The sequence below is a fragment of the Cebus imitator genome, unplaced genomic scaffold, assembly GCF_001604975.1.
Source record: "Cebus imitator isolate Cc_AM_T3 unplaced genomic scaffold, Cebus_imitator-1.0 Scaffold2, whole genome shotgun sequence".
Classification (NCBI taxonomy): Eukaryota; Metazoa; Chordata; class Mammalia; order Primates; family Cebidae; genus Cebus; species Cebus imitator.
Window position 1 is genome coordinate 14,522,424 of NW_016107317.1, and position 12,270 is coordinate 14,534,693.

The following is a 12,270-nucleotide window of genomic DNA, read 5'->3' on the forward strand; positions in this document are numbered from 1 at the left end:
AAGGAAAAAATCCCAGGGAAGAGGGGAGAAGGAAAAACAAGACTAGAACTTTCTTAGTCTAGCTAAGGTGGTTAACTGCTGAGTCTGCCCTGCAGACTCTGGCCAAGTGAGGAATGAAAGAAATACTCAGACACAGGCAGACTGTGAAAGAGAGCTAAGGGACTGCCAGCTTTGTGTTGCCAAAGAGAGACAGTCCTGGTAAGCCAGAGCGGCTTGTATTTATTCAGTACAGATTTAATGACGAGGGCCTGGAGCAAACACAATTTGTGGGTAATTAACATTGTTGTTCCCCACCTTCCAGGGAGCAGTCTTGCACAGGCACAGATTATCAAAGGTTGGTTTCTGGAGACATAAGCAAACAAACTTACCTACATAAATTCCTGTACACTCCCTTGTTACCTACCCCTTGCCCTTAGCCTCAGGATAAGAGAATTGGCGGCCTTCAGCTTTTATTCTCTCCTGAAGCTTTTGCAAAACCTTGAGACCTTTCAGGGTTTGCGTTCTCTCCCTGTAATTTCTCCCACCACCGTGACCCATCTCCTACATCTCCCCCTTATCTGCTTTTTTTATTTTTTTCATTAGGCTTTGTTGCTTGGAGAGTACAGATGTGTGCAGCAACAGGTTTGTCAGGCGTAGTGGTCATTGCTCATTTTTCGGCTTTGCATCCTAGAATTGGCAAATAACATGAGACAAACATGAGTATAATCAGTAATATATTTTTCTAATTAAGGAGCGACCCCCCCCCCAGGAGTGGGGGGGGTCTATCCAGGAGAGATGTTCTTCTACATCCTTCTATATGGCTGTATGTTGAGCGTGTAGATTTACGGCATTTAGGGATTCTAGAATTTTAGTTGTAAGTTGCTTTACATCTGTGGTTACATTATCATATAAGATTCCCCAGAGGTGGTGTTTCATCTCATCCTAACTATGGATTGATTGATTCCAGGGTAGAAAGCTGACACAGATATACTTATGCTCCCAGTCACAGTTTAATTGCTGTCGGAGTGCCAGTGCATCATGTCATTCCCCTACATATTCCAAGGCACCATCAAGGGCTTGCGGATGTGCAGTAATTTTTTGATCTACACCCTGCTGTAAGAGAAGTTCATTAGACATGTTTCTGGCCACGTTATCTACAACAGTAGCTGTTTGTACTGATTCAGTAATAGATCCAACAGTGACACTAGTAGTGGCTACGATGACTATGGCTGAGCCTATGAAGGCTAGCGTACTTATGAATCTTTTGTGTCTGACCTGGGACAGAGTATGTTCCAGGGAGGCAAGAGCAGAGAAACCTTGCCAATCTCACCTCAAACTGACTGGTAGGAATGTCTCAGATTGTCTCCATAATACCATGACACTAGTAATACTTAAACTAGATATACGGTAATTAGTGATACATGAGGCGAACCAGGTTGCCTTGTCCCTGCACTCAGGTCACAAACATGGAGTTTTGAGGTGTAATGGAAATATTGGTTCCCATAAGGAAAACACATGGATGGGCAGTGCAAATCAGGCACTGATCTGTGCGATTATGAATAAAAGGCATAGTATAATTGTTACTGGAATTATGATATATCCCATGCCAGGTGATAAGGGTGGTGATAAGATGTCCCAGGTGCCATGCAGTGTCTTGGGGTAGCATGGATTCTACTTGGGGTCTGGGATATCCCATCCCCTCATCCACGCAAATCATAGTGGAGCAGGACATGGCTATGAAACTGCGACTGATGCCACAATGGATGCGAACATCAGTATGGTCGCCCCGCAAATAGCCATGAGGGCTCCAGTATATGATGTCATAATTGCCTAACTGGAGGCTACAGGCTCGTCCCCCATGACAGACCCCTCAGCCAAAGTGGAATCCATTACTTTCCTGGGTTTGTTCTTTAGGGATAGGGAGGAATGTTGGGGAAGGTGGCATTAGTTGCGTTGCCCAGTTTGAGGCTACCTACAACCAAGAACGTTAAGGCATTTCCTTTGCCATGATGTAGCAATAATTCTGTCTGGGCAGGTATGCAGTCAGGATTAGAACTTTTATAACTTACACACAATGGAAGGATAGTGGAGTGATATATAGTGTTACCTGGCACCTTAGTCCAATGTGTGTCATTAATAAGGGGCCCTACCAGGGGTAAGTCAATCCCTCCTAGCCAAGCAGTTACATTACTAGAGGCTGGGAAGGGAGTGTCTGCCCAGGTAACAGAGTGGAAGAAAGGTGGATCTAGGAGATGAGCCCAATAGAGTGTAGCAGGTACGCGTTGAAGGCAAAGTGAGAGAATAAGAAAGGTTAATACCTTACAAGAGTTGCAATGTATAACAGAAAGCATAGCAAGGAATAAATTATCTGGAGTGCATGGTGTCTGTGTCCGGAGCAGGATTTGTTCAGCCTCCTGAGTTGTCTTCTTCAGCACCCCCCAGGTGATAGTTGGGGCTTGTGCTGTTCGGCGAAGCCGCAACCTCTGGGACCGTAGGTTCTTTGGGGTCACTTCCTTCACTTCTGGCACTGGGTTGGGTTCTGGCTGCACCATGGTAATGTTTGATGCATCGTGCTGGAATCCAAAGAGGGCCTGAGGGGGTGTGAACACAGCATATCCTCTTCCGCATGTTAGCAAATCATTTGGACCATACCATACATTACTATTTACATCTTTCCATAAAACTGCGGGTTTTATGTATTGAGAGGTTTTAGCAAAGTGCTTTTCTATAGGTAATAGAAACGCATACATGTACATATTTTAGTTTTCCAAATTCAGAGACATGCGTAACATCAGTTTGCCATAACTGATTAGGTTCTAGTCCTCTAGGGTTAACACCTGCAGAGGGAGGGACATGCCTGTGAGCTGGCAATCTGGGCACTGCAGGATAATTTGTTTAGCTAGTCTCTGGGTAAGCTGAAATTGTTCAGTTTCTCCAATTTTGGTGGAAAAATTGATGTGACTGGGTGGTTTGGTTAAGCAAGGATGTCAAAATTTGCAGGTTTGCTTGATTATTGCTATAAGCCAGTGGGCCAGGCAGTGAGCTGTGGGCTCAAATATGTATGATAAAAATGGACGTGTACGTTGATCCAAAAATTGCTGGAGTTGAAGAAAAAGTGCACACAGGGTGAGCTCAACAGTGGACTTAATGAGGGCTCTTTTAAGGTTCTGCAATAAACAAAAGAGTAAGCAGAGTAACTAACAATATTGATGGGCTGAGCTGAAAAGGTTTCCAGGGCCAATATAAGGGCTCTAACCTCAGCTCTCTGAGTGCCAGCAAATCCAGAATGAGTGAGAGAATAATGTGGTTCCCACCAAATAGCCCTTTCCATTTTTACCAGAGCCATCAGTAAAAAGTGTTATAGTATTAGGTATGGGTGAGTGAGCTACCTTTGTAGGCACAACTAAAGGAGTACAAGATAAGAACTAGAGTAGTATGTCAGCAGGAAGGGCATGTCCTATATGGCCTGCACAGTCAGAGGTGCTATCTGAAGGCCTAGAGATAAGGACAGTACTGCTTCAAATTGTTTTTCACTCAGAAGAATTCTTATGACATCAGGGTCATTACCTAGCAACTAACTGCATTGTCTGCAGCCCATACAGATGACTTTACTCACTAGCTAGATATAGGGAGATAGTGTTTTAGTCCTGGTATGTGAGCAAAAAACCAATTCTAGGAAGCGCAGCCCTGGGGCCATCTGTCCTATTAACCCTGTTGGGGAATGTTTAATATTGTGGGTCTATATATTCTAGTTGCCTCTGAGAAATAGCTTACTCTATTTCCTCAATTTCCCTCTTTGCTGTGGGGGTTAAATACCTAGGAGAGTCCAGAACTGTACTGCCCTTTAGGACAGAAAACAGGTTCTGTAATTTGTCAGTAGTTAGGACCAAGGTGGGCAAAGCCAATTAATATTGCCCAGTAATTTTTGATAATCATTAAGGTGTGTAAGTTGCTAGTATTTAATGTAACCTTTTGCGGTCTTACTGACTGGGATGTTAGTATGTAGCCAAAATATTTCCAAGGGGAAGACATCTGTATTTTTTCAGGTGCTATGATTAAACCTCTTAACTGTATTTTTTATGACAGGCATATAAACTAAAATGTACTGGCTCTGTTGGGGCTGCTAGTAAAATGTCATTCGTAAAATGAATAATCTTACAATTAGGAAATTCTTTTCTTCTGGGGGAGCAAAGCCTGATTTACATGATACTGACACATGGTAGGACTGTTTAGCATTCCTTGAGGAAGTACTATCCAATGAAATTGGCAAGCTGGTCTTTCATTATTGATAGCTGGTATCGTAAACACAAATTCTTCTCTGTCCTGTTCTGCAAGGGGAATAATATAAAAGCACTCTTCAAAGTCAAAAAACAACTATAGGCAAATCTCAAGGAATCACCGTGGGGGAAGGGAGCCCCTGTTGAAGGGGCCCCGTAGGTTGCAAATTAACACTGATAGCCCATAAGTCATGCAAAAGTCTCCATTTGCCAGACCTTTTGGGAATGATGAAAATGGGAGAATTCCAAGGGCTGTCTGATGGTTCTACATGGCCAGCTTTTAATTGTTCGTCAACTAATTCATGGTCTTGTTGTAATTTTTCTCCCTTTAAAGGCTGCTGTTTTACCTAAACTGAATTTTGAGAGAGCCATGTAGCGGAGGAATAGTAACAGTGGCTATTATTAGAAAGGGTTTTGCTGTTCACATAATTTATTAAATTCTGCCTTCCAGAGGAGGTATTGACTGTCCTCTAAAGTTGTTTTAGCTAGCACTGACCATTCCTATGGTGTTATATGGAAACTGTTTGCTATGGCCTCAATTAATCCTCTCGTAAATGGGCTAGCAGCTCCATTTTCTTTAACACTTTTCCTTATCTCTTTCTAAGTGTTGAAAGAAATGGGTTTGTATACCTGATTGCCTTGTTGAACATGCATTACCAGGCAGGCCAAGAGTTCCCCTTCTAATGCCACTTGCCTAAGACAGGGTCCCATAGCTGTAGTGTACCCTTGCCTTTTCCCCAATTTATTGAGGGAGGGGGCTCAGGGAGGAGGAGGAGGCCATAATGTAGGTGATGGTTCCTCCTCCCTTCCCTTTTTAGGCTCTTCTGTGTAGAGCAGGGCCAAAGTAGTCCTAACTAAGGTCCATAACATCGAAGTTGTTACTGGGACCCATTGTCCTTGTACATGTTATCATTTAAGGTTTCTCCCCACTTGTTCCCAGAGCTCTAGGTCCAGCATGCCTTCTTCTGGGAACTATGGGTTATAGGGAACAACAGTTTGCATTTGCTCCCTTAATTGAGCCTGTGAAACAGGCTCCGCTAGCTTTAAGCAGTTGTTTTAATACTTTTATATACTGTTTCTGTTGTGCGGATAACTGTTGACTCATGATAAGCCCTAGCTTGAAAACTCCCCCAAACTTGGAAATCCCGAGCAGGACCAATGACTTACTGACTGTGTAGTCTCTTCACCTTCATTTTTGAGGGTTCCGTCATGATCCATTGCAGCGTTCGTCACATGGGGCGCCAGCTGCTGAGTCTGTCCTGCAGACTCTGGCCGAGCGACGAATGAAAGAAATACTCAGACACAGGCAGGCTGTGAAAGAGCGCTAGGGGACTGTCAGCTTAGTGTCGCCAAAGAGAGAGCAGTCCCATAAGCCAGAGCCGCTGGTATTTACTCAGTATAGATTTAATGACAAAGGCCTGGAGCCAACACAATTTGCGGGTAATTAACATTGTTGTCCCCTCATTCCAGGGAGCAGTCTTGCACGTGGATGATCAAAGGTTGGTTTCCAGAGACATAAGCAAACAAACTTATCTAGATTAATTCCTTTATACTCCCTTGTTGCCTACCACTTGCGCTTAGCCTCAGGGTAAGAGAATTAGCTGCCTTCAGCTTTTATTCTCTCCTGAAGCTTTTGCAAACCTTCAGATCTTTCAAGAAGATTTACATTCTCTCCCTACAATTTCTCCCACCACCCTGACCAATCTCCTACAGGTAACAAAATCACTGCTCATATGAAGGAAGAATACCAGAGTTATTATGTGGGATTTAGCTTGGCTTACGTTTTATAAAAGTTAAATAAGTATAACATCTAAATGGCAAAAATAAAAATCCAAGGTGGTCTCATTTAGAAAACTAAAAAAATAATTATTGTCCTCAGTTTTCAAATTTGTGGAATGACACAATACGTATTTTGAGGCACCTGTTATAGGATTTGTTAAAATTATGCATACTGCTACTTCTACTTTTAATATAAATTTTATGTGCTCTAGGGTAGGTTTATCAGTCAACGCCACTAAAAATAATGCCAGAATTCAAGTGAGAGTGAAGAGAAATGGAAAGAGGATGGGAGGATATTGAAATTAGGTAGTAATAACAAACATGATTTTTAAAGTTTCCTCACTAATAACACAGAATTGTATATTTTGGCTCAATGTCACTGGGCTGCTGAAGTGAGCAGGAAATGAGTGGAATATCCTAATTGTCCCAGTTAGAGTCTTAAATAACCCGTGATTTGGATGAGGGGTTGTTTCCATAGACTGCTTGGTAAGCGGTAGCTGTGCTATCTAACTGCCAACTCACTTTGTTTCTTTCAAGAACACTTTTGAAAAAACAAGAACCTCTAAAAAGCAGCAGAACAGAACAAAGAACTCATTAGAATACAGAGATTAACACAGGAATAATCTGCTAATAGTTTAATCATGGACATGTTACAATCACCTTGTTTCCTGAAATGCAAAGTATGAGCCAATAAAAAAAATTTTTTTATAAATAAAATTCCACTATTCCAGGCATATTCCAAAATTTCCCTCTTTTGATCAAATTTTCTTTGAGAAGTCCCAAACTTAAAATATCCCTCATCTTCCACCTCAAATTGCCTCTATTTATTAGTCTTGTATATGGTATCATTTAAGATATACATCAGTGAAAACACCAGGAATTTCAGGATTATTGTAATAAAAGACACTGAGTTCATTACTTGGAAAAACGGATTTTTTCTGAGGTGTCTATCAGAGAATTAAGTGCTCTGTTTTATCATTGAATGAGAATTATTCTCAAAGCAAATATTCTCTAAGATACCAAAGTATTCTGTTTATTAGGATAGTACACTTTAACATATGACAAGTTACAAAGCCTAAGAAAAAGCAAGCAAGTAAATAAAATCACAACTCAGAATTCTAATATTTTCACGTGGTATCATGTGTTGGCAGGGCACAGTGGCTCATGCCTGTAATCTCAACACTTTGGGAGGCCAAGGCAGGCGGATCACTTGAGGCCAGGAATTAGAGACCAGCCTGGCCAACACGGTGAAACCCTGTCTCTACAAAAAATACAAAAATTCTAATTAAATATTTTAAGCAGAGTATTTTAGATTTTTACATAATATTAAAATGTGGTCAACTATCATAATGTAATTCTCTGCATCACAAAAAATCCATGTATTAAGGATTTACACAATCCAGGAAGAAAATAATTTTAGAGACCTTTATTTTTTGCCTGTGCAAAAAAAATCTAGAAAGGCTCTCCAAAATCTTGAGTGGAAGTATCATATTCTGCAATGAAATGCTTGAGTTCTTCAACACACCGCTCACCTATTTCATGTAAATTCTGCCTCAATGCAAACTGTATAGACTTTTCTAATGAAGGATCTTTTTCGATCAGCATTTTCACCACCATCCCGAAAGTTTCACAGTCTTGTCGGTAAACCTAAAAAGGTAAAGCGCATTCTGGTTAGCTGAGAATGAAAATAATTAACCAAATACTTATCTGACTGAGTTGGCAGAATTATGATGATGATGACATCTAAAACAGAGACACAGTATTACAGTCAAACCTCTCTCGCCCTTGCATTGTCGCTATTGCCAGAGGCCATTTAAACCTTTATCTTTGAGATTTGCTGAAAAGTTGAATAAGAAGGAAAACATTAACATACCACATTACTGAATGTAGAAGTTTGGCATGGCATTTGTCAGTGTAAGGCAGTCTACTCAAAGGACATCAGACTAGAGATGAGAATAAGAACAAATGCTAAACAAGGCATATCAATGACTTTGTTCATGTATTCGGAAGAAAACAGTTTCTGAGCCCCAAACTTTAGATTTGTTTGTTTGAATCATGATCAGATAATAAATTCTGTTTAGTGGCCAGGTGCGGTGGTTAACACCTATAATCTCAGCAATTTGGGATGCGGAGGTGGGTGGATCACCTGAGTTCAGGAGTTCAAGACCAGCCTGGCCAACATGGTGAAACCCCATCTCTGCTAAAAATACAAAAAATTGGCTGGGTGTGGTGGCAGACATCTGTAAATCCAGCTCCTGGGGAAGTTGGTGACCTCTAGAAACTCAGAGAGGCAAGGGAACATATACTCCCAAGAGCCTCCAGAGGAAATGCAGTGCTATAGACACCTTGGATTTGGGTCCAGTAAATCCTGTTTTCAACTCTTTATGTTATTCTAAGGTTCTCATGGCTTATTAACCAAGTTAGACCACATTCTGGGCCATAAAACCTTAAATTTGAAGTAATAGATATCATATAAAGTATGTTTTCAGATCACAATGGAATTAAATTAGAAATAAACAACAGAAAGCTAGCTGAAAAATCTCAGAATATGTGGAGATTAAACAACACACTTCTAAATAACACATAAAAACCACTGGAACAAATAAGTGATTATAACAAGGTTGTAGCATACAAGGGTGCAGGATACAAGATTTTTTAATATACAAAAGTCAATTAATTCCTATGTACCAGTAATGAACAAATGGAATTTGAAATTAAAATACAACACTATGTATATTAGCACTGAAAAAAAAAATCCTTAAGTATAAATCTAACAAAATATATATAAGATTTGTATGAGGAAAACTATAAAATACCAATGAAAGACAATATAAATAAATAGAATGTAAATAAAATATAAACTACATAAATATATAAATATAAATCAATATAAGTAACATATAAATAAGATTTAAATAGAGAGGTATTTCATATTGACAGGAAGAGTCAATACTGTTAAAATATACGTGCTTCCCAACTTGACCTATAAAAATTTCAACATAGCCTCAGTGAAAATCTCAGTAATTAATTTTGTGAATACTGACAAACTGATTTTAAAGTTCATATAGAAAGGCAGGAAACGCGTAACACTGAATATCATATGGAAGAAAAAAACGGAAAAAAATCAAAAGACTGACACAATCCAATTTAAAAACTTACTATAAAGGTGGTTCATGCCTGTAATCCCAGCATCTTGGGAGACTGGAGCAGGCAGATCACCTGAGGTCAGGAGTTTGAAACCAGCCTGGCCAACACAGTAAAACCCTGTCTCTACTGAAAATACAAAAATGACTAGGCATGGTGGCTCATGCCTGTAGTCCCAGATACTCAGGAGACTGAAGCAGAAGAATCACTTGAACATGGGAGGCGGAGGCTGCAGTGAGCCGAGATCATGCCACTGCACTCCAGTCTGGGCGTGAGAGTGAGATTTTGTCTCTAAACAAGCAAAATGCCTTACTGGAAAGCTACAGTAATCAAGACTGTATGCCACTGGCAGAAGAACAGAGAGGAAGATCAAGGACAGGACAGTCCAGATACAGACCCATACCAATATAGTACACTGATCTTTAAAAACAGAGCAGAAGTAATTCAATGGAGAAAAGACAGTCTTCAACTTGACAGTTAAGTTCAAGACTTCACTGAACTTCAAGTTGAGCAGTGCTTGAACTGGATATCTATATGCAAAATAAATAATCTAGACACAGATCTTATACCTTTCAAAAAGATGTTAACTCAAAATGGATCCTAGGCCTAAATATAAATGCCAAACTATAATATTTATAGAAGATAGCAGAGGAAAAATCTAGATGATCTTGAGTTTGGTGATGACTTTTAAATATAATGTGATATTGTGCTGGCCTGGAGCCAGAACCTGAGCAACGCTATTTTTATAAAATGCAAAACTGTTTTTAAATAAGTTGCAATGGCTGCCCCATTCTCCTCACAATAACTACTGTTCTTGGCCTCTGTAAATAGAACTGCTAGTTTGTTCTGCAAAACTACGTAAAGCTGCTTACCTTTTCTTATCAGTAACTGCTAAAATCTGTGACTTCTATCACCACCCAGACAATGTGTAAACAAATGTGTATCTTGACTTCTGTAAACCACTGAAGTAACAAACAGAATGACAAAAGTCCCCTAGACCTTGGAATGTCAGGAGACCCCCGACCTTGTCTCTGCCCAGGAGGTGAATCACAGAATCCCCTAGCCCTTGGAATGTCCGAAACCTTTTCATCCCCATCCCCGCTCTTCACCCCCACTCCCAAGGTGGTTTTTCGGGTATAAAAAGTCTTGGCACCCTCCTTTTGAGGCCACAGGTTGGAGAGACGTGAGTCCTCTGTGGTCGCCGGCATAATAAATGACCCTGCAATCTGGCATACTTTTGTCTTGGTGCTAACTTTCTACGCTCGGTCCAATACAACAATAACATCAAAACAATTCGAGAAAAAAAATCTAATAAATTGGATTTCATTAAAATTTAAAAATCTGTGCTTTGTAAAAGACACTGCTAAGGGCATGAAAAAACAGGCTACAGACTAGGAGAAAATATTTGTAAAACACATATGGGATAAAAAACTGGTATCCAAAATAAGAAAGAACTTATAACACAAAACTAAGAAACAACTCAATTATAAAAAAGGCAAAAAATCTGAATGAGCACCTTACCAAAGCAGACATTCAGATGGCAAATGAACATAGGAAAAATGTTCAACATCATTTATTATTAGGAAACTAAAAATTAAAACAATCATGAGTAGTGAGATACCACTACAGACCTATTAGAACCCTTAAAATCCAAAACACTGACAATACCAATTTCTGTCAAAAACGTAAAGCCAACAACTCTCCTTCGTTGCTGGTGGGAATGCAAAATGGTACAACCACTTTGGTAGACAGTCCAGCAATTTCTTACAAAGCAAAATACAGTCTTACCATACAATCCAGCAATCCCACTGCTAGGTATTTAGCCAAATAAGTTGAAAACTTATGTCCACACAAAAACCTGCATACAAATCTTTACATCAAAATTATTCATAACTGCCCAAAACTGGAAGCATCCAAGATGTTCTTTACTGAATAGATCGACAAACTGCAGTATACTCATACAATGGAATATTTTTCTTAAAAAGAAATGAGCTATCAAGCCACAAAACAACATGAAGGAATCCTAAGTGAAAGAAGCCAGTCTGAAAATAAATGGCTTATACACTATGATTCCAACTACACGACATTCTGTTTTAAAAAAAACACACACACGTAGACACTAAAAAGATCAACAGTTGCCAGGGGAAGGGGAAGGCACAAACAGGTGGAACACAGGACATTTTTTAGAAAGAGGAAATTACGCTGTATGGTACTATATGGCATGATACTGAATAATACATTATGCGTTTGTCAAAATTCACAGAACTGTAGGAGACAAAGAGTGAATCCTAATGTAAACTATGGACTTTAGTTAATATTAATATATCAATATTGGTTCATCAATTATAAGTATACCACTGTAATATAAAATGTTGATAATAGGGGAAACTGTGTAGGGAGAAGGTGTATGTAAGAACTCTCAATGCTCTTGTAGGTTTTCTAAAACAGCTCCAAAAAATAAAATCTATTAAATTTTTTTTTTCAAAAATAATCATATAAAAGTGAAAAAAAGAAAAAGGATTTCTTAAAACTTCTGTGCCTCAGTTTCAATACCTACATCTGACTGTGCTGTTTAAGAAGTAAGTAAGATAATATGGAACACTCAGAATAGTGCCTGCCACATAGGATGCATTTAATCTAAGTCCGCTATAGTGATGATAATGGTAAGAGGAGAAACTACTCTTCTGACTTTGCCTATAGAAAGCAGTCGTAGAAAATGGTGTTAGAGCTAGGAAGTTCTCTCTAGGAAAATAAAGAAAAGGAAAAGGAAATGGTGTTTGGGGGAAATGCTATTGGCTTAGCACAGCTAGGGTATAGAGTGTTCACCCTGAAAGGAGATCATGAAGAGCTCTTTCAGGGAGCTGAGATATCAACCAATAAATTAAGAGGGAAAGAACTACAAGTAGAAATTGGATCCTCTGGATGTATCAAGAAGAGAAAAATGATTACTAATCGATGCGTTGGGTTCCTGCTACTGAGAACCAGGACGATAAATGTGACATTAGAGGCTTTTCAAGTACAGTAGTCCCCACTTTATCTGAGGTTTCAGTTACCTGCTGTAAACTGCATTCCAAAAATATTAAATGAAAAA

The 12,270-nt window shown here is 39.5% G+C and overlaps 1 protein-coding gene across 18 annotated transcripts in view; it reads right to left on the reverse strand.

Moving 5' to 3' along the window:
• Positions 1-569: 569 nt before the first annotated feature.
• Positions 570-12,270, reverse strand: part of PPHLN1 (periphilin 1) — a 135,963-nt gene continuing 124,262 nt past the window's right edge. For 7 of the 18 annotated variants that reach the window (XM_017530003.2, XM_017529965.2, XM_017530028.2 and 4 more), the window contains 3 exons: positions 7,568-7,682; positions 5,424-5,524; positions 570-2,570 (listed from right to left, as the gene is read on the reverse strand). In XM_017530003.2, coding sequence (XP_017385492.1) covers positions 1,890-2,570; positions 5,424-5,524; positions 7,568-7,682 — 897 coding nt within the window. In that variant the 3' untranslated portion in view covers positions 570-1,889. The remainder of the gene's footprint in view (positions 2,571-5,423; positions 5,525-7,567; positions 7,683-12,270) is intronic. The other 11 variants (XM_037738960.1, XM_037738955.1, XM_037738952.1 and 8 more) reach the window with 5 other exon arrangements.